Raw genomic sequence first — 22,750 nt, forward strand, 5'->3', positions numbered from 1 at the left:
GCAAGATTTGAAACTGTAAATAAATACAGTTCTACAGATGCACATGAAATTGCAAGATTTGAAACTGTAAATAAATACAGTTTTGTAGTTTTTGAAATTAATTCTCTTTTGAAATTATAAAGAGAAAATATTATTCATGAAAATATCCAACAAATTTTCAAGTTTCAGATTTGTTGTTACAATAGTAATATTGTAAAAGGAGTTTTAAGAAATACTCGAATGATATCATGCATATTTGGGTGAGTAAAATAATGGACTATTAATGAAAAGTCATGAAGCTCGCCTTATTGGTTCTGTTCCATTCCCCGAAGTGAATGCAACAATTCATGATATGCCCGAAGAAGGCAAAATTAAAATTATGGTCATGACCGTGGAAGAGGATGAGGCAAAAGACGGAATAATTACCGCATTATTATGGAAGTAAATAAGAGAATAATAAGGATTCTCAATATAACAATTCAAGAAGTGAAGATAATATTTTTACCAATTTGGTATGAAAGCTATTAGACATGTATCATCATACTCCACAATATTTAATTAAGCTTTGTCAAGCCTTAATTAAAGAAATAAAAATAATGTGGAGATAAATTAGATTTTCCAAAATCATGATACTTGAGTAATTTTTGCCTATAAAATGAATGATTTTGATGGCCTCACAGATACTACATATCTAGATGCTGCAAACTTCTTTGAAGATAATAGTTGAAGATTTGATTATGTAATTCTTTTCTCTTCAAATCTCATCTCATATGTTAGTTTATCTTAAATTTAATCTTTTTCTTCTATAATTTTTTTTATTGACTTTCTATATATCTTTTAATATATTTTGTTTCATTTTGATGAAGAATGTGAATATTCTCTTATATGCTGTGACGCATATTATACTGAGAGAAAAATATATATATTTCTCTTATTTGATGATGCGGAAGCCAATGTTCATATAAAATCGGTAGTACAACATTGATTGGAAGCTCCGGAAGAGCTAATTTATTATTATCTGGGAGATAAAATTGGTTATAAATAATTCATTATTTTGTAATAAGTCTCAAAGAAACTTATTAAGTTTCAAAGCTATTTGCCAAAATTATTATCAGATTGAGACTACAAATAATGGTATAAGTAAATATCTATACAAAGTTATTAGATATTTCTCCCAATTTGTACTACACGAATATCGCATGGTTGAAACACATGCTTGGGTAAATCAAATGAACATTGATTCCAATAATTTTATTATTTGGCATGACCGGTTGGACCATACCGGATCAAGTATGATGCGAAAAATTATTGAAAATTCAATTGTCATCCATTGAAGAACTAGAAGATTCTTCAATTAAGTGAATTTTCTTGTATTGTTTGTTCTCAAGAAATATTTATTATTAAATATTCACCAGCTAAAGTTGAGATTGAACATTCTACGTTTTGAAACATATAGAGGGTGAAATGTATGGGCCCATTCACCCATCATGTGGACCATTCAGATAATATATGATTTTAATAGATGCATCTATAAAGTGGTCACATGTATGTTCAATGAGGTACATTATATATTGATGGACATCCAAGGGGGAGTGTTATAAATAATATTTATTATGGATGTCCATTACCCCAGTACCCAATTGAAGAAATGAGGATCCATATGAAGCCATCCATATTTGAGCAAACAATCGCAAACCCAAATGCGAGTTCATAATGACAACTGACCACTTTATAGATGCATCTATTAAGTGGTCACATGTATGTTCATTATGAACTCGCAATTTGGTGTTTGCGAGATTGTTTGCTCAAATAATGAGATGGTTGTGATCTTCATCAATATTGCATCCTGAGGTAATTGAGATCTTCAATTGGAAGTACAATCTCTTTGGGGTAATGGACATCCATAATAAATATTATTTATAACATAGTTGAAAATTTCACAATATTTTTACTAATGGGAATTTGCATAAACATATAATACATGTAAAACTAATATTCTTGTATTCTTACAAATTTATTAATATCCAAGTCCATAAACAAATATAAATCAAATTCAAAATTTTTCAATTCTTCATTTGCACTTAGCATCTAAAAACATTCCATGTTTGTTATTCCCTTGACTTAAAAAACACAAGAAATCAGCCTCAGCAAGCTGTTCCTATTTCATTTTTGGAGTTTTGTCAAATCTTTTTGGATTACTCTCAAACCATTCAAATAGGTCCCTCTTTTCAGGGTGACACTGCCTAGTGGTGGTCCTGATTATATTTATTTTGAGAGGAAAGGAGAGACCTATAAGCATGGTCAATCATTGCAATCTATTTACGGATTATTTTCAAAAAAAAATTATGAGTGTATTAAAAGTATCAAAATAATTATAATTTTAAAATCTTTTATCCATGATGGTAGAGAATATCTTGACATTTCTTTCATTTTTTATTTTTTTTATAAAGATAGTTATTTTATCACAAATTCTGAGAAGAGCCCATCTCTTAATATTAACAAAAATTAAATCTTATAAAACTATTATGAGAAAAATCAGAATAAATTATAGGATTAAAAAGAAGACTTTTTTTGATGTTAATAGTGATACCATCATTTTGAGAAAACATGTAATAGATTGTTTTTTCCTTTTTTTTTTAATTAATTTTACTTAGAAGCAATGATAAGGCACAATCTTGGATGGAAATTTTTTATAATACTAACAATTTTGGAGGGGCCAGTTGTTCAAAGGATAATAATTAGGGAAATAATTCATGTGTCCTTTGCTATAATAATTGAGATTGTCTAACTGTTTTCATGAAATGATAATCATCACTTTGAGGGTTTTCTTTTAAAAGCAAAAGGGGTTTATGTATCAAGATTGGTTCTAATTGCCTCACCATAATGACACCAAGAAAAAATATTGAGAGAAATGAATAAAAATGAAAAAGAGAAAGGAGAAGGGAAAGAAAAGGGATCTAAACTCGTCTCATAGGGAAAAAGTAATAGTGATCCATATGGGTGGATGAACACTCCTCGATTGATTGAAGAAAATTTTTTCATAAATATCATAATAAAACTATTATATATAGTTATTTTTATAGATTTTATATATATATTGGAAGTAGAAAAAATAATGGGATCATGCTTACATTCATGTCTTTGTTCAATTAAGGGTGATGAGACCACAAAATTGAATAAGACAATATATATACACATGTGTTAGATTGCGGCCTTCCAAAATAACAGGTCAACAACATGAGACTTGTCAAATTAAAGAAACTCAATACATGAATTAGAAGTATGGATGTTACCACCGCGACAACCGCAGAGTTTTTGTGTCCGACCCTGTGGCGTGTTATGTGTCCGTCCCTGATGCGTGTTATGTGTCCGTCCCTGATGCATGTTTTGTGTCCCCCTACGTGGGTGTTGGTGTTCAGTTGATGCTGATTTGTTACAACATTCGCTCTAGTGGTTTATTGGACTTGACCCATTTTTTAGGCTAGATGACCCTATCTATTGCATGTACGACAATTTGGTCACTTTTCGCTCCTTGGGTCGTATCGATCATTGTATTTTTTATTTTATTTGTGTTCTTCTTGATCCAGTGAATGAAGTGTTGTTTACAAAAAAAAAAAAAAAAAAAAAAAGGAGTATGGAGAATAATAATGATAATCATGAGAAAAAAAAGCAAGAATATTTCAGAAACTTCAACATTTAATGCATTTTTTTCTTCTAAACTGAAGCTCTTTCTGACGCACATGTAAGACATCTTGACTAACTTTTTAGGATAACTTTATATATAATTGGAGTATAAAATTTGATGTAAACCGACCTAAGAAAATTCAAACTCTTGAGATTTTATTATTATATATGAATGGTTGCTCTTCTTAATACGTTTTTAAAATCGATGGTTGAATAATTAAACTGTTACTTAAAAATTTACTAACGACAAACTCATAATCTTTTTTTACTTTATTTTATTTTATCTTCTCAATCTCAAATCTATTCCCACAGAGAGCCGCAACATTTTTTTTCTTCCCATGGCCATAATGATGATTTCAGCAGGGTTGTGTGCTGCCCAAGTGAGGCGGTGAATGTTTTAAATTGTTTCTTTAGAAACAAACCAACCAAAGCAAACAAGACAAGATGATATATATACTGATGTGATGTCATTTGGTTTCTGGAGAGTTGTAATGAATCAAAACCATTTTCTTGTAGGTAAATTATGAATCTTCAACTTGCAGGCTCAGAAAGGTTAAAGCATGGCTTCACCAACTTGAATCTGTTCAGTAGTTATTAGTGTTGTTATGGAAAGCATAGAGTAAACAACACAGGAGTCATTCTGAAGCAACAAAAACACACAAGAAAGTGAGAAACAATGACTCAAGATTGCTCTGAAAGAGAAAATCTGGAATTTAAAGAGAATGGCCTACACCACGTACACTCATCTAGAAGTGCTTGACTTTAATCTGGAAAAGGACTGTTTCTATAGAAAATTCTTAAAAAGCTTGGGCCAAACTTCAAGGAGATAGGAGATGATAATGCACCCCACACCCACCTTCCTTTCATCCTTTCTCTTTCACTTGAAAAATCTAAAAGCACAACTCTTTCGTCGAAGTCTCCCACCTCAGTTGTCTCAATCCATACTATGGCTGATCTGCAACATGGGTTCTCCAGAAACTATGACTATTCATCAGATTCCAGCATCATGGCACGAAGAGCAGTTCAGAACTGTGAGAATTATGGGTGTTCAGATGGTGGTAGTGTTGAATTCAGAGCAAGATCAGAAGGAGAAGATGAATCTGGACCTTCATCACCAACGCTATGGAACACAAGCCCAGCTAGAATTACTGAACCAGAGGCTTCACTTCTGCACCCTAGCTCCCTTTCTCCATCATCTAGGACCCGGGCAATTGCGAGAAGTCGAAGAGAGCTTATGGAGATGATTCGAAATATGCCCGAATCTTCATATGAGCTCTCCTTGCAGGACCTTGTGGAGAAGCCATATGGGCAGGTTAGTGCAGATGCGAACGGTAATGAATCAAAGACTCAGAGTGAGAAAGCGAAGAGGAAAAAGGGTCAGGATAGAAAAAAGGGGCGAATTGGTACAAGTGTAAGTATGAAGAATGAATCTGTCCTGCTTAAGATGTTCTTCCCACTTTCTTTGGGGACGATGAAGAAGAGTTTTTCAATGGATACAGGTTCTAGAATGTCACAAAAGTCTCCGTCCTTGGAGAGACAAGAGAGAGGTGTTGAGGAGTGGTGGAAGAAAAGGTATCCAGTTGCAGGGGACAGTGATAGTGGTGTAACTAGCAGTGATAGTGGTGTGACAAGCAGCAATAATAGTGGAAGCAGTGGAAGCAGCAGCATCGGAAGCAGAAATAGCAGCAGCAGGAGGAGGTATGTAATTAACTTCAATGTCTCCATAGATACATCAAACGCAGACCTTCAGAATGATAAAAATTTTAGTTTATGATTTCCCTCTGATAGAAGTGAGAAGCTATATATCAGTTTATCAAACAGCAACTCACAACAGAATTGAAACCCATTAGGCCAACCCTTTTTTTGTTGAACCTTTCAATAAGATATAATGATTTTTCCCTAGCTTCATTTCTCTTTCACTTCAGAGTCCTCTCTTTTTGCTCTGTTTCAATATGGGGCTTTGCTCTGTTTCTTCCTTCTTTTTTTCCTGGGGGTGTGGGTGGTTTGGAATTTAGACTTTTAACTACTTCTGAATGCCAATTTGAGCCTGAAAGCAAGTCATATAGTTGAATCTAATTTTGAGTTTTCTCATCTGACATAGCACTGTAAAAGGCGCCTATTTTATCTTTTGAGAATGCATTTATGGTTTAGCATATTACTTGCCACAGACATAGATCTTAAACAGAGTTTCTATGTGTTGCAGGAGGATTGGTGGCTTAATTGATTGTTGGTCCTGCTTTCAAATCATGGATAAAACCTTATGACTGGAACGCTCCCGCTTTTGAATGGGGATGCCATATATAAGTGTGATTTGTAATTATTTATGTAACAGTTATTAAAATAGGAGAAACAGAGATACTTCAACAGAATTTCATTGGGTTTCCTTTGATTACCTAGCTTCCATTTAACTGTCCAGTGAAAGAAGTAATTTGACCATTACAGATGAGCTTAATTGATCTGGCTGAGTTATGGGTTAGCCTACACAGAAGAAAATGGAGAAACATAACTGGAGAGAGTGAAGTCCTAGATTGCTTTAGAAACATTATGGGTGCTCTTGTTCATTGTATGTTCCAGCCGTCTCAACACATTGCAGATGCTAGTCCCTGCAAGAATCCAAGACTAAAAAATTGTCGGGAGAAATGAAACTCAAAGACCAAGAGCAAGAGGGCTTCCAGTTGAAGAGAACAATTAGGTGCTTACTGGAATGAATTAAGTCACCCTGATTTTTTCTGGGCAGTTTCACAATTATGCTTTTTTTTTTTTTCTTATTTTCTTATTTTCTTTTTAAATATTTGAGTTTGTAATAATTGTGTGCATTTTTATTGGAGTAAATTGGTTGCTCATCCCACAGAAACTACGTTAAATCAATCTTCCATAGAAAGCATCCCCGAAATGTACAGAAGCTAGTTATGGGAAACACCACAGTGCAATGATTTAATGATCAAAGAAGGATAAACTTTCATCTTTCACAAACCCTCAAAAGCAAGTTCAATTCAGAACTAGACTGGTATCGATCCCAATCTAGGTCAGTAGAATTGAGACATTCAGGTAATCACCCAGATTCTCTTGGATCTAGCATCCATCGTGCAATGGAGCAACCTTACCACTCCCAATACCCTTTTTCGGAAGAGAGAAAAGGAAGTTAACAATACCAAGCAAATAGGCCAAGGGTGTCATCAAAGTGCAGCTCCAGGTTTATGGTTACCTAAGCGTCCTCCACCATTGCAATCACTTTGTTGCCAGTTTGCCCATCCTACCAGAGTTCCATACACCATAAGCATGTACACAACCTGGTCGTAAGCAGTGTCTTTGAACTAGTTCCCAGTCACATTTCAGGGCAGAGCGAAGCAAATAAGCAATTTGTTCCACCAATGACAGCATTAGGATTCTTAGGTGAAAGCTGGGTGAGGTGACCAGAGAGCTTTAAAATGTACCCCCACCATGACACCACTCGACCATAAATAGCCCAGCAATAAGAAGGTAGAGCAGCAGCAGCAGCAGCAAAGCCGGCCAGAATTCTTGAATTCTCCAATAATATACGAGGCAATATAAGCTGTTTATGGCTCCCCTGCATCTCATATTCCGCTTCTGACTTCAAAGAACTGAAGCAGTCTTGAAGATTTTCTTTAAATAAAGGGGAATGAATCTACTCCTAGTACAGAATCCACAGGAGTGAATCAGCCGCAAAGGGCAACTTCACAGGCCAATCCATTTTATCCTATAAAGCAGTAATTAATTTTGGAAAGTTACTGGATAAATGTGATCTTATTTGGGAAATCACAACAAAATCTGTGTTCAACATTCTCAATCCTTGAAGCTCTGGAGAGGCGTGTCTCCTTTAGATTCCCAATGACATTATGATTCAGCCTATTAAACCCCTAAACAAGGCTGGAAATGGAATAAGCTTGTATCCAGAGAAATAAACAGGGAACCAAAGAAGTAAATTGATCCAAGAAACTAAATTCTTACCCTAAAAAATCAAGATAAGGTAATATCAGTTTACTCAAACATTTACATTTTATCTCCTCTGAAAGCCACAGTACAAACCACAAAACTCATGTAAAAAATTACCTACATTAACTACAGCACCTTCCTTCTCACATAAAACTCTTTCCATGCTGGCAAATAAACAGGACCTGTATTTAGAAATAGCGTTTGAAAATTTTCAAACTACTCAAAATTAGAAAAAGCTGTAGAGAAAGAAACAGAAACATACCTTGTCAATTATCCTTTTCATCATCAGAATCCAGCACAAGTGCCCCTCTTACTTTTGCCCTGCCCAATGAGGTTCCAAAAATAAGCACAATGCATAAAAGAAAATTGAAACAGTCACTACGAATGCAGATGCTCATACCTGCGATAGGCAGGGACAACCCGCTGGCTGACTTTCGTAGTAAAGGAATCGTTCTTAGATGGCTTCTCTACGATACAAACATACAGGTTAATTTTTCTTAATAGCATATGAGATATACCAGAGACTAAAATATGATGCATATAGAGAACTATACAATGACAAGACGACTGTAAGAATTATTTTGTTACAATGTTTCAAGTAATGCCAAGTAATCCTATAAATAGTGTTTTTCACAGAATGGATTTAAGTAATAATAAAAAATAATAAAAAGTACAAGAAAAGAATGAAGATTGAATTTGAAAAAGTACTAAAAATTTCTCTTTCGCAAATCAGCAGAAATGCAACGAATGGATTACAATTTTAAGTTATCTGGTCTTAAATAAAAGAATTAAATAAATTGACAAATACATTCACGATACATAAGCATATGGTATCTAAAGCTAGGAAATTGATAAATAATAAAAAATTTACTTTTTGACCTGTCTTAATATAGAGGAGCACCATACAACACAGTGGAGGGAATTTAAGGAATTTATTTAATACATCATCCAATCTCCAGATTCTTAATAACATTAATAACAACAAAAGATAATGAAACTTCCACTCTGTTCGGACTTTGGGGTTATGTTATCCTGAATTTATATATGCCAAAGCCTACCTCAAAGAGATCAGTACCAGCTACACAAATAGAAGCAGCATGAACTCACCTGCAGGAGAAAGTATCTCAGAGGATGGCACCGAATCTGAGTTTCTAAGAGGAAGTGCATTGACGGGACTAGATTTCTCTGTCTTCTGTCTCTTTGGATTCAGCACTGAATCAAGTTCCTTCTGGATTATTTCACTCTTCTCCTGAATGATGAAGTTAACAAGCTAAGGCCACAAAATATAAGCATACTCAATTTATGAAATGTAAAATAAGGGGCTTCTCCTACCTATAGAACTAGTAGAAACCATTTTAACCAAGAGAAGGCCCCTGTGGGAGAGGGCGGGCGGATCTAGTTTAAACAACAACTTCTGAAAACCTTTCAACTTTCTTTCATTCTGTATAGGTAATTGAGGGTAAAGAAGGCTACCAAAAACAAGGACCCACGGATACTGTTTCTGGGAAGCGGAACTGTATATATATATACACACACTTAGTGCCTGAGAACAAGCAAGTAGGGTCTTTCTCTACAACAAAGCTAGAGTACAACTACAAAGTACAACAACAGGCCAAAGCCAAGACCCCTCATATGGACCTTACAATAGGAAAAGGTCCCAAGAACAAAGAATCCCTCTGAACAACCCACAGCAGACCACCTTTCCAAATAAAAGAAAGTTCTCCTTGAAAGCAGTAGAGTCATCTTTCATAATTAAGAAATAGGCAAAAAAAGGCTAGTTTAAACAATAACTCCAAAAAACCTTTTTACTTTCTTTTGTCAAGGCGCGGGCAAGGGGGGGGGAAAAAAACAGGGGCCCAGGAGGGGGTGAGGGGAAGAAAAGGAAAGGAAGGGTTGTGGAAAAGGATAGGGTGGTCCACTTCTCCCAACTTCCCACAAAGCCCACCAAAATGGGGGTTAAAAGCGGGGTGGGAAAGTTGAGCGCCCATCAGCAACAAGTTTCCTTGTTCGGACTTGTCTCTCTTCCCACCCCAAGCAACCAAACAATCTACCATTTTGGGTTTGGAAGTAGAAATCTGCACTCTTTTCAAGAATTTTCCCACCCCACCTTTATTCCAGCAAACAACGCAGCCTAAAGGTAATCAAGGGGCAACAAATGCTCGAACCATTCTGCCAAAGACAAGGATCCACAGACACCAATTCTGGCAAGTGGAATTGGACTTTGTGCCCCAAGAACAAGCAAGTAGGGTCTTTCTCTATGATAATGCTAGAGTACAAGCACAAGGTGTGACAAACTTTATCTTTTTGGATGAAAGACTTTGACAAACATGGGAGGATGCTTAAATTGGAAGAAACTTTCTTCCTTGTTGCTAAAAATCCACCCTTGTTCAAATAGACCTTTAAAACCAAGGTGTGCTTGAAATACTGACCGTCATATATGCCACATTTGGAATTACTATGCTTCAAGTAAATGGTTATTCCTTTCCTTCCCCCCCCCCCCCCCAAAAAAAAAAAAAAATAATAATAAATAACTCCAAGAACAAATAGACAATTAGTTCCATATTCATAAAAAAATTGCACCTCAAAATCAGAACTCAAAGATGCCAACCACATGAATACGTTTAACCTATTTACCCCACTTCACAGCCTCTTACACCTGTCTTAAATTTATCAATTAGAGTTAGACCATCTCTCAAAGGCGTGTCAAAACAGTCAGGAGGCACCACCCAGCCTAGACCAGTGAAAGAAATTACTCATGAACACATGAGGATGCTTAAATCCACCCTCATTGAAATTGGCATTTAACACCAAAAAGAACTCAAAACACTGAGAATAAGATGTCATATTTGGAGTGCTAAGCTTCACATAAATGATAATCTTCCCAAAATTCTCCTAGAACAAAAAGGTAAGTAAATGTATCTTCACCAAAAAAGGGTATCTCAATAAATATTTTTTAAGTGAATAATTAGAGAATTAAAAAAATAACATTGATCCATATGTTTCAGGAAGACAGGACCAGATGGTCAGACTGTTGGCAACATCACCCATAAATGAAGTGATGCATATACCAATCATATGATTAGATGGTGGACAAGAATTACCATATCAGAAAACATTTGGACCATCAAAGGACAATCCAACACTGGTTCTGATTTCTAAAAAGCATGAAGGGTTGAAGGCCCAAACACTGGACACATGTAATTTAAAGAAGTCGCATATTATTTTGCCAGAAACCTCACTTGGATTATTTGATAATATAAATATAAAAGCTGAAAAGGAAAAACGAAAGGTGGTTTGTATTCCTTGGACACCTCCACCCACATGACAATCCAATATTTCTTGGCCCACTATTGACCAATCCACCTAGGCACTGGGCCCAATTTGAGTAGGATGACCTAGCCATGCTTCATAATTGGAAAAATAAGCACGATAATTGATGCCACACCAAAAAAGGATGATGGAGAGCTGGCTGAAATTAGCAATAGAAAGTTCCTTCACATTTAATGAAAAAAAATTTCATTGCATCAAATACAATGAAAGGTGATTCAAACACAGAGGCACTGGAAATGCGAATTCTGACAAAATAAACTAATTCCAACATGAATAGGAAAATTTTTTTTTTTTTTTTTTTGGGGGGGGGGGCAGGGATGTGCAGTTGACATCAATTTGACCTCACGGCATCATATTAGAATGTTCCTAGCAAATGGATGGCTACTGACAAGGATAAAGAAAGACAAATGTGCCTTTTACATCTTTCATCCGTAAATCATTGAGCTATGGTAAAGGGTGAAAAGATTTTCAGTGCTTGAAAATCAGAAGCGATAGACCCCATTAACAGTAAAAATCCCAACCTAATGTAAGTAATGTATTTACATGAATTAATAAATCTTTTAATTTTTAAAGCATAATGTCAGCAGAAGGTGACAGACCTGTTCAGCTGCAAGGAGAGTTGTCAACTGATATGCCCGTGTTTGTTCTGCCATCACAACGAAAACAACAGTAATAAAGCATCAGTGAAAATCTGAATGAAGTTGTTTCATCATGCCAAAGACTACAGAATGAGATGCAAAATAACATTACAAAACAGAACATGGTCCCAGGTCTCGTGAGATCTCAGCCAAGATTTTGTTTTTTCGGAGACCTCGAGACGAGATCTCATGCAAATTGAGACGATACTAGAAAAATACAAGATCTCAGTTCAACCCATTCTCTGAAAATACCACACCTCAATCAAGACAAGTCAAGATATCTCGATCTCAACCTGTCTTGATTGTCCTTGTACCTTTGCTGGTTTTGGTGTTTTGGCCGGATTTCTTGTTGGAAAGTTGGTCAGATTTCTACCTAAGTGGCGTCAACAAGCTATTTAGCTCATCTACAATAAAGATATATTAAATTTGAAGCCAATCCTTGAGCAAGGTGAGTGTTCTTCCCAAACTTCATTTTTTTTTTTTAACTATGTTCTACACTGGTGGAGATGGTGTTGGTGCTGAAGTTAGTGCTAACTGAGCAGAAGTTGGGAGGAGTTGCTTAGTCATCGATTTTACTCTTTACTCACATGGTGTAACTTACAAGTACACCGATGTTGTAATGTGAAATTGTGAACAACAGAACATGTTTGATGTATTATTTGACTTCAAACTTTTATGTTTTCATTTATATCAAGTAATATTTCACAACTCCACATTTGCTGCCGATTCCAAGCCTGGGTAAAGAAGGAGGGTTGGTGCGTCAGGTCAACAATGGGTGCCAGAAAAAACCAAGCCAAACCCTTTGTACATAAATTCGACAACCTTATATGATAAATGCTATGCTAATGGTTGTCATTTCATGTTTTATAAATCTGCATGGTCACTCCTTCAATGTATTGGTTTCAAAGTTAGGGTCGAGTTGGAACTCATATATACACTTGTTCTCTCACAAATCTAAGGTCACACATGTATTTAGGAGGCCTAAAGTAGGGTAAATACCTAATTCTAGCCCAAACTGAGTGCTAATACCCACCGAGATGGGCCCTCGAATCCGGTCGAGTTGACCAAGGATTTTTACCAGATCTCAGCCGACATCTCACAAGATCCCGCGAGATCTCGGTTTTTTTAAGGACCAAAATCCCCATTGAGATCTCAAATCATGAAACATAAGACACTACTACCCTTTTCTAAAGTGGCAGATTGATTTAAATGAAAAAGAAACAACCATAATATAATAGTAGACTAGTAAGTCATAAACATAGCCAGTCGTATCATGGCACAATAAAAGTTCCCTTTTGGCTGTTTGATGGATAAAAAGAGGAAAACTTATGAGGCTGGGCCTCACATGTTGTAGGTTGGCTTGACAAGGAAAAACAAACACAAAGAAAATCATATGGAACATGCACTTTGAAATGGGGTGGTATTCAATGGGACGGAGAGACAATGGAGATTGGGTGGGATTATATGAGAAACAAAGGAGATGTAAGGAGACAGTGATACTCAATAATAACTTTTCCATGATCAATGCCAAAGTCCCACCAATTAGGTAGGACTTTAGAAGTAAAAAGCGCGGGAAAAGAGGGTGTCAACCTCACTATACAAGAGTAAATGCATTTGATGATGTTGTTCGGAAGTTTCTCACTCCCATCTAAACAGTCACATTTTTGGTAATATGTGCACAACTTCTTAAATTTCCATTTTCCTCCGTCAAACCAACAATTAATTAAGTTACAAAGAGATACAACGATCACCCAAAAGAAGGGGAAAAAGAAAACACTCTGGACCACAGCCCATAGTACAAGAACTCGCCAAGATCCCGAAAATATCTTGGAATTTTTGTGAACCAAGACAAGAAGAAATGTTAGATAAAAACCTAAGTTAAAAAAAGCAATATTTCGATCAAGACCTCAACTAAACATCACATATAGATGTCCCATATCTCAAGCAAGTTGGTTGATATCAAAATAGGTTCCAACCAACTCAACCTTCTTTAGTGCTATGGTCTCCTACAATGCAGCAACATCCCTTCTAAGTTCAGATTTTATGGAGATTTTGCCAGAGAAGCTTGAGGTTATCAATAACCCTTGTTTTTTGCAATATCTACAACAAATAAAAGCCAAGGTAAACCATTATCTCCCAAATCTATTTATTTCCATCTGAGCTACAATGAGCTATTGACAATCATCCCCAACTCCAGTTCTTCTAAACCTTCATAAAACTTAAGTTTCTTTTTTCATCCTTGAGATTCTAGATTTTGTTATGCAATTACTTGGCATCCATCCATTAGAATCACTCGTATTTGGATCACAACATCCCCTCACAAGCCCCCACTCTCCCCCAACACTCAATCTAATCCATTGAAACCCTCAAATTTTGCCTTCCCATATTTTGACATGAAGATCCAATTTTCAAATCTCACGATCGAACCATTAATTATATCCAATGTGTTGTGCAATTACCTTGCATCCATCCATTAGAATCAACTCACATTTGCATCACAACATCCCCTCGCAAACCCCCATACTACATCCAACTTGCATCCCCATACATCCATCGAAAACCTAGAATTTCACCTTACCAGTTTTAACGGGAAGACGCAACTTCCAAATCTCACATTCGAACCATAAAATATTTCCAATATTTGGATCAAATAACACCCCAGCCCAAAATTCCCATCCAAAAACTTGATTTCATCAAAGATTCCTATTCCCAAAACCCATAAACCAAATCCTAATATGCAGGAGCTTCAATTCAGCATTCAAACCTCATCCGAGATAACCCAAACCTTCAGTCTAACCTGCTAGTCCTAACTGTACCATCAAATCCTAACTTCAACCTAACCACAGCCCTCAAGTGGACCTCATACCCTTTTCTACATACCCAAACATGGCTGACCATACAAGATCCTCCACTAATTGAAACCTTTCAATTCCAGGGCTACATGATAAATGCTAAAATTCATCTGCTCAAATAATTTGTTTGCACATAGATTCCTTTAGAATGGACCGACTCAGCTGAAGGTCCAGATCTTCTCAACCTAAAAGGGTTTCTGGAAAACAATATACTTCTATTGTCTTTCATATCTGAAAAATTAAATGGCTTTTCTGCTATTCTCTTGAAGAAGCAAGAAAAAAAATCCTGTTTCTCTGCGTACAAGAATCAGAATTGTGCTGTCTCAATTATTTAGAAGAAAATTATATTATTTTTAAACAGGTTCCCCAACATAAATTTTCCTAGCTAGACAAATTAGGAATACTGGAATACCAGACACAAAAACGTGTGAGATCCCAATGCCAGATTCCAAATTCATGCAACAGTTATATACTGATAGAGAAACCTCAGTGGTGACAAAGAGTTTTAGAAAACAATATAACAAATGACAAAAACTCATTAAGAATAGATTGATATGTAGACAACCAGTAAAAGCCTTATTTAAAATATTTCCAATTTTAAAAATAGCACTGACAAGGACTAAGATATTAATTTAAGTGATCATGCGTGGGTTTACAACCTTTTACGACTAAATTATGTTCTTTTTGATATGCTGTAAAAATCCCAAAACACAAATGTGCAATTGCATCACTAGCGGACGAGTTGACAAGCCCGAGCAGGGAGATCGAAATGACAGGCATTCCCTTAGACTTCTGAGCAATGAACTTGGCAAGTGGTACATCTGAAATACAAGAAGTTTAACCTCCAAATGTTAGATAAACTCGCTGTATAGTCCCTTCCAAGGATTAAACTACTGCATAAGTAGACCACATGTTTATTACTGATGAAGAAGCGCCAAGGAGCAAGAAAGCATCACAGTTGTTCACACATATCGGTATATGCTAAGGAAAAAGGTGTAATTATTAAATGGCAATTAATTATACTACTAAAATTTGTATTTCACACTCCAAAGAAATCCTATACATTAACATTCTCTGATTACGCATCTCCTTGACCAGGGGGAGACAAAACCTTATGTAGAATTTCAATAAAAGGTGAACTGGAACTGGAAAAACACTTTGGATATACAAATAGTTAGTCTCAGTTACACAATGCAGGTGCAAAACAAGAGAAAATACACATAGGAGGAAAAGGCAGGCCAATAACAGGGCTACAACAGTGGCAATGGTTTTGCAGTTGATCCTTAACTAGGCCAAGCTTCTAAGTGAGGTAGCGTAGACCTGGCCGGAGTTTTGCATAGCCTAGTGAACATCCTAGGAGGGCAGCTGGTCTGGAAGGAAAGGAGCCCCCTTAAGTCCTTTGACTTTTAGTCTTCTATGTTTTAGTAATTGTGCCCTAGATCTCAAATTGGATCAAGCCTGTACTAGGCCTTTCGCCTTTTCTTATTCTTACCAACAAATGTAGGTGTCGAAAGAAACGATTGTAGTAGAATGGCTTATTGATCCATGATCTCAAGCCCTTTATTTATAATAAAGTGAAAAGTAGACTATTACAAGGAATAGAAGTTTACATGAATGCAAACTCTAATTTAACTCCTATACAAACTCTTATTAGACTCCTAATAGAATCCAACACTCCCCCTCAAGTTGAGGCATGGATATCACACATGTCCAACTTGACCAAAAAAGTATAAAACACCCGTCCAGGTAAACATCTGCAATTTGATCTTCAAACTTATACATTACGTCTGCCTTATAGACTTCCATTTGATTTGTCCTCATCTTTACTGCAACTTTATGTCTCCAAGGAAGAACGCCCAAGTAAAAAAGTAGAATCTTCAAATGTTGAGAAGACTAAATTTCTGCACAAATCTGAGGGAAAATATATTTTTGGGGTAACAATAGCTAGGGTAAAACAGCCAAAGTGAAAGTTTTGATTTGTAGCAATGTTAGATCTTTAAAGGAAAGTTTGCCAAGGGACAACTCCAAAGGTAGGGGAAAATTTGTCAAGATAAGTGACAATCTCCAAAGGTAATAGAGATCAAGTTCGCAAAGGTCAAACGACAAGTCTTTTGCAAGGTTAGATCTCCGAAGGGAAGATGTCAAGTTAAGGGCAAATCTCGGGGTTAACGAGAGATCAAGTTCCGCACAGTCAAAAGATAGCTCTATAGCAATGTTAGATCTCCAAAGTGGAAGATTGCGAAGGTAAGGGACAAACTTTCAAAGGTAACAAAGATCAAATTCTACATAAAGAAGTCTACATGAAAGGCTTTGAATTGTAGACATCTTCAATCTCCCCCTCACGTGTAGCGTACACGTGGGAAGATAATAACAAAGGAAATTCTAATGGGGAAACTTGGAAAGGAAGAAATTGTAATGGTAAGATAAAAGTATCGGGAAAACAAATCTAGAGAAAATGACAAAATTTGAAAGGGGTTGACCGAGCCTACGGTGCCACCAATGAAGGTCGATATTACCGAATGGACCGGATTAGAAGATGTAGTCAAAGCAAGTAGATCCTCCAATCGGCTCGAGCAAATAAAGTCCATTTACCACGACCAATCTCCTTCCCCCGGACCAGATCTGAAGTAGCATGGTAGGAGTTGGTAGGGGTAGTAAAGAAAGCGATGGTGAGGCGCACCGCAGAGAAACCTGCGAAACGCGCGAGTAGCGAACTCCTCCCGTGAAAACCAACGCTGCAGAGGTGTGGTGGAAACGTCTCGAAAGATTAGTCTTTGGTTTTCCCGTCTTTGTGCTCGTTTTGCTCAAAATCAGCGGGCTCCCATGCGGTTTCCAACAATTTTCCTTGGTATGATATGGTTTGTGAGGTGCTCACACTGCCAATCTCCTAGCCGGATCGATTTAGTGCGAACAGACCGTAAAGCTGATTTCTCCATAATAGGAGTATGAAGCATGACTAATCGACGACTTTCCTCACACCGAACAAGAGCATAAGATTGTTCTAGTGTAGGAAAGGAGAACGACCAAGACGCACTCGATCCGATCGTACTCCACGTTCAAACTCGCAAGAAGTCATATACTCGAATCTTATCAATGTACTTCTATATGTCGCCACATCATCCGGATTAGTGGGGTGATAATCCCCATAATGATCCAACTCTTGCCAAAGAGACGCAACTCAACATAATGGTGGGCCACAGTTAGTTCCTTTTGGGTAGTCTCATGAAGCCTCTTACGTAGCTCATAAACCCGTGCATCATTCCCCAACCGTCCATATGTTTGTAGTAGCCTTCCGGATTTGGGTTGCAGATCAAGTAATAGGTAACCCGGTAATATTTGGATGCATGGAATTCAAAAGGAATGACATAATAAGAGAGTCGTTGATATCCATTTATCCCGTAAAACACGCGGTAGTGGTTTTGATAGTAGTGCCCGTAATGTATCCAACTAGTCCTCTTCCAAGAATAGTCGAAAGCGGACGAGACCAGATCAAGTAATTTGTGCCGCAAATCTTACCGAAAGAGAATGAAAAGTGGAAAAATATTCGGATCCAAGTGGGAGCGATAGTATCATCAATAGTTGTCATGTTGACAAAATTATCTCCGTTCTACCACCCCTCCAAGTAACAAACGTCACCAGAACGCAATAGCCAAACAACTCGGACAATTTTTCCCTCCTTTTTTTTTTTAATAGAACCAGAGAAAAAATCGCCGGCCCGGTTTTGGCTAATAGAACCAGAGACAAAAAGGAAAAATATGGTTTGTCTATTTTGGATAATGAGCCAAGCAACCAACCCAAAAACCCAACCAAATAAAATAACCAACGATATCTTCTTCCTCACACGCTACACCCGAAAAAATTGAAGACTCACCGGTTCGAGGCGAGGCGATGGTAGAGGAGCAGCGATCGATCGAAACTCGAAGAAGAAGATGAAGAAGATGGGTTGGAGTTCTCCCTCTTCTCCTTTTTTTTTTTTTTTTCCCGTTCTTGGTCTTTTCTAATCGAGCCCAGCGGCAGGGAACTTAAAGAACGCCGAAAAAAAGGCGATGGGTTTGAAAAATTAGGAGCTTCAACGAGGTGCGATGTGATTCTCTTCTAATCAAAAGAAAAGAACGAAACAAGAGGGAAGGACGTGAATCGGTTCTTGTTCTTCTTCTTTCCCCCTTTTTTTTTTCTTTCTTGGCCTTCCCTAATCGAACCTATGTAGTGCAGTGGAACAAAGAACAAAGAGAGAAAAAAGGACAGAACCCGGAAAAGAAGAAAGAAAAGAAGGTCGATGGGTTAGAACCAAGGTGATGGTTCTTCTCTTCTTCGATATTTTTTTTCCGTGGTCTTCTTCAACGAGAAAAGATAGTGCGTGAAGAACGAGAAGAAAAAAACCCAATCGAATTTGCAGCAAGAATCGAAGAACAAAAAAGATAGGGAGAAAAAAAGGAAAGAGAAGAAAAAGATCCTTATCGAATTTAGGCTCTGATACCATGTCGAAAGAAACGATTGTAGTAGAATGGCTTATTGATCCATGATCTCAAGCCCTTTATTTATAATAAAGTGGAAAGTAGACTATTACAAGGAATAGAAGTTTACATGAATGCAAACTCTAATTTAACTCCTATACAAACTCTTATTAGACTCCTAATAGAATCCAACAGTAGGCAATGGAATTTTGCAACAACAATTCACCCTTATCCCAACTAAATGAGGCTGGATACATAAATCCTTTCAGGGGAATATTAAATAAATAAATAAAAAGGAGAAAAGATGCTGATACAAATTTACCTAAATCATTTTCACAAAAGAATGATAAGATGAGGACCATATGATCATATCTTTCAACAAAGAATAGGATAATACCAAACAAGTATTGAAACCACCTCTGCACAAACCATTCAAACAAATATCCAGGAATGTTGAAGCCAAATTTTAAAGATGGAATTCTGCAGTTACTGAAAAGACTGAAATTGTTGCAGAAGAAGTTACCTCTATCTCCAACTTGATTGACTGGCTTGTCCAGAATAAGTTTCACTTGATCAGAACTCATTGATGCCCGAAAATAATCGATAAAATCCGACCAATTCCCACCAATCCCTATGTTATCTTTCTGTATGTTTACAAAGAAAATCAAATGATAATAAAAGACCTTTTTCATCAGCTCTTGCATCCTGATCTTAAGAAAGTATCAGGGCAATCCTGAGTTGGAGAATTGACAAATTTGGTACCAAATGGGTCCCAAGCCTAGACTGATAATCAAGTTCCTAGTCCAACCAATCCAACCATACTGAAAACCAAGTATTTGAGAATATCACACCAACAGACTCAGAAGTGAATAAAACAGGGGAAGGAAAAAAAGATATCAAGAATAGAACCCCCCCCCCCAAGCGTTTGTGCATATTGACAGCATGAAAATAAAGAGTTACAATTTATGGTTGACTGGAGCCTATAGGAAACTTTATAAACCTAGTAGGATAAAGAATGACAAAGTCTAGCCAATCCAACCATGCTGAAAATCATAGTAAGCTTTGATAGAAACCATGACCATGCATTTTTAAAAAGAAAAAAGATGGTCCCCATGCAAGAGGCTCCAACTCCAGCAGTGACCACAAGGGGCAAATGTACCCCCCCCCCTTCTGACAGAGACAAAAATTATTATATGCATGCATATGTGCGTGACTGTGAAGTAACAATATATGATCTGCCAAATAGAAGTAGACAAGAAACATTAATACTTAAGAAAATAAAGGACCACAAGTCTAGACAATACAGCCTCACTGAGAGTAAAGTAGTTAACAGAATCCACACAGATACCCCAATAGATACAGAAGTGAAATGAGAATTCATAACGAATAACCCTAGAAAGTGTTCTGCATGTTAATTTTAATCATTGAGACTCAGATATGTAGAACAAAATAATTTAAAAAATGTAAAACTATCATCTCATTGTGATGTGTTTGTTAATATCTACAAGACTTTCCCTTTTTCCTTTACTGCTTTTGGCAGTGGGGTGAATAGGACCCAGTGAAACACAATATTCTGGGTCAATGAAAGAATTGATAGCATAACCAAAGCATGGCATGATAGAATCTATGAAGACAAACACTTCTGACATTGTTGAAGAAGAAACAGCACGCAAGAGTCTCAATTAGGTTTGTGATTGACCTTTTTTCTTCAAGGTCTTTTGTTAAGTATCATTTACAAAGGTGACAGCTAATGAAAGATGTCTTCTTGGTAGCAATTCAAATCCCACTTTCCAACCAAGCTATTTGTTGGGTTTGGGTTTCCCTCCATGTGGAGGATGCCCATTACTTAAAGGTAGGCCCATATGGCTTATGGAAGGAAAATTTAGTCTTTCTCTTTGAATTCTAAAGGGGGTCTAGTTGCTTGCTTGACGTGGAAGAAACAGTGAATGAAGGAAAAGAAAGAGAAAACCAAAATAGAGAAGAAAGAGGGAAAATCCCGTTTTTGAGGGTGCTCTGTCCAGTTTCGATCAAGCCCTTCATCAGGTGGTCAGATTTTTGTGACTTGTTATTCTTCTAACTGAACAGTTGGATCATGCATTTGAGCTCTTGAAATCAGTGCCAGTTTTTACACCTTTTTACCTCTGTTTTTATGAAATCTATCTGAAACTTCTTGATTTCTTCATTTTTTAAGTTCATATATTTGATGGTGTATGCCAAGAACTGTTGTTCTTCTTGATGATTGTAGATGATTTTTTATGTTTACTTCTAGTTTTATCTAGAGAAGATCCTTATATTCTCATTTTTTGTGATTAGTGCATTTTTTGGGTGGACTGCAGTCTCGTGGATTTATTATCTTCACATCGGAAAGATTTTCTATATTAAGAAAATTCTTTGTGTTATGTGTGTATAAATTTGTGGACGTATTTGTGGATAAGTTTGTGAAGCAATTTACAACGAAGTTGTGAGCAAAAGATATTGCCCACATTGTGTTCAATAAATTGCCTATGAGAATCTCTAGTCTGTTTCCTAACATATTCCCTTTAAGGGGGGGAAGATTATGTTGTTTCCATTGTTGTTGTTGTCAACCATTATGGTTTGATCTGTTCATTACTTCCCCAACACTATTTGAGTAAATAGAGACCATAACGTTTTGCTTTTTAGTGCAAATAAGTTTTTCATCACTCTTTTCCTAACCAAACCTCGAATCTTTTCAAAAACACTCATATTTGTTTTAACCTCTAACTTTTAAAACAAGCCTTAAGACTTCGGAAACATTCATATTCCTTTTCACCTTTTGAATTAAATTGTTTTTCCCCTAATCAAACATTCTTTATCCGAAATACCACAACTCCTTGTGTAATCTGAGAGCTCTAGAACATATGCAACCCCAAATATATATATATGGGAATGAAATGGAAAGTAAGATGCCATAGTCTGAAACGGGATGAAGAGTTTACCAAATCTTCCAGCTGTGATTTTGATCGAATGCTCTCGAAAGTATAGGAGTGAAAGTCGGTCACGTGGATTCTGATGGAACTAGCATCAAATGAATGAACATTAAACATAAATGGAAGAAGAGGAACAGAACAAGATTTCTCCCACTCAGCATTAACTTTCCCAAAAATTGGTTCGAAGTTCTCCAAACTTGCAGCCATTTGCAGAGCTTTCACTAGCAGAAAAAACACACACACAAGCAAAACAAACTCTCCGAATCTCTCTTCTCTATCTATGACCCGAAAGGGCTGCGGCTACCTAAGTATATCAGTGCGAGAGAGATGACCAACGCTTGCTTCTCTCGCCCATTTCAATAGCAACCCTGACGCGCTTATAATCAAGAGAAAACAATACTGGAAAGACCAATTGGCATTTAATGAGACATGTAAACGGATGACTGTAGGGGTTACAACCAAGACTTTGCTCTTCATTCCTTTTTGGTGATTCACCGAGAAGTGAGAAACCTCTGTGACTCTTTCTCTCTCTCTCTCTCTCTCTCTCTCTCTCTCTCTCTTCTTTTGAAGCTTTATTCCTTTCCCTTCCCGGGGTTTCTAATAAAGTTGGGCTGAGAAAGGGTGCCGGCACAGAAACGTATATATAAAGAAATGTCTTCTCTCTCCTCTGATTTTCTGTTACGGTCTGTAAATGTGGGACCCTATTTTACGAGTCTCTGCAGATTCTGCCGAACGTTCTCTGATACGGTACGAACGCCTGCCAGCCTGAAGATTCTACTTTTGTCGTGCCAGATGTATTTATGGATTTTATTTAATTTATTTAGCTTTAAAGGCTTATTTTATATTGATTTATTATTTGCGAAGACGGAGTGTGGCTATTATATATACGCCATCAGCCATCAAATGAGGAT

At 36.8% G+C, this 22,750-nt stretch overlaps 2 protein-coding genes across 4 annotated transcripts; one reads left to right on the forward strand and one right to left on the reverse strand.

The window, feature by feature from the left end:
- The first annotated feature begins 4,167 nt into the window (after nt 1–4,167).
- On the forward strand, nt 4,168–6,568 carry LOC149026950 (uncharacterized). The gene is made up of 2 exons (XM_089146183.1): nt 4,168–5,361; nt 5,867–6,568. The coding sequence occupies exons 1-2, from the start codon at nt 4,610–4,612 to the stop codon at nt 5,925–5,927; spliced, it is 813 nt and encodes a 270-aa protein (XP_089002309.1). The 5' UTR covers nt 4,168–4,609; the 3' UTR covers nt 5,928–6,568.
- Nucleotides 6,569–7,280: 712 nt separating this feature from the next.
- Nucleotides 7,281–22,495, reverse strand: LOC149026951 (U2 small nuclear ribonucleoprotein auxiliary factor-like protein). 3 transcript variants are annotated; one of them, XM_089157521.1, is made up of 8 exons: nt 21,849–22,494; nt 19,415–19,535; nt 15,097–15,258; nt 11,547–11,593; nt 8,725–8,866; nt 8,018–8,084; nt 7,882–7,938; nt 7,281–7,800 (listed from the first exon to the last, which is right to left on the reverse strand). In XM_089157521.1, exons 1-7 carry the CDS (start codon nt 22,044–22,046, stop codon nt 7,884–7,886), a joined length of 792 nt encoding a protein of 263 aa, XP_089013647.1. In that variant the 5' UTR covers nt 22,047–22,494; the 3' UTR covers nt 7,281–7,800; nt 7,882–7,883. The 3 variants fall into 3 exon arrangements, with proteins under 3 accessions (XP_089013647.1, XP_089013648.1, XP_089013649.1); XM_089157522.1 differs by having other exon boundaries at nt 7,281–7,781; nt 7,880–7,938; XM_089157523.1 differs by lacking the exon at nt 15,097–15,258 and having other exon boundaries at nt 7,281–7,799; nt 7,880–7,938; nt 21,849–22,495.
- Nucleotides 22,496–22,750: the final 255 nt, after the last annotated feature.

Source organism: Hakea prostrata, chromosome 1, assembly GCF_041222555.1.
Source record: "Hakea prostrata isolate BN-2017 chromosome 1, UWA_Hpros_2, whole genome shotgun sequence".
In the NCBI taxonomy this organism is placed as follows: Eukaryota; Viridiplantae; Streptophyta; class Magnoliopsida; order Proteales; family Proteaceae; genus Hakea; species Hakea prostrata.

What these genes read in the sequence shown, in the direction of transcription:
- LOC149026951 (XM_089157521.1), bottom strand. Translation starts at nt 22,046, where the DNA reads ATGGCTGCAAGTTTGGAGAACTTCGAACCAATTTTTGGGAAAGTTAAT. An exon ending in AATCACAGCTGGAAGATTTG is followed by an intron (nt 19,536 to 21,848) that starts GTAAACTCTTCA and finishes GTAAACATACAG; the next exon opens with AAAGATAACATAGGGATTGG. An exon ending in GTTGTCCCTGCCTATCGCAG is followed by an intron (nt 7,939 to 8,017) that starts GTATGAGCATCT and finishes CTCATTGGGCAG; the next exon opens with GGCAAAAGTAAGAGGGGCAC.
- LOC149026950 (XM_089146183.1), top strand. Translation starts at nt 4,610, where the DNA reads ATGGCTGATCTGCAACATGGGTTCTCCAGAAACTATGACTATTCATCA. An exon ending in AATAGCAGCAGCAGGAGGAG is followed by an intron (nt 5,362 to 5,866) that starts GTATGTAATTAA and finishes TATGTGTTGCAG; the next exon opens with GAGGATTGGTGGCTTAATTG.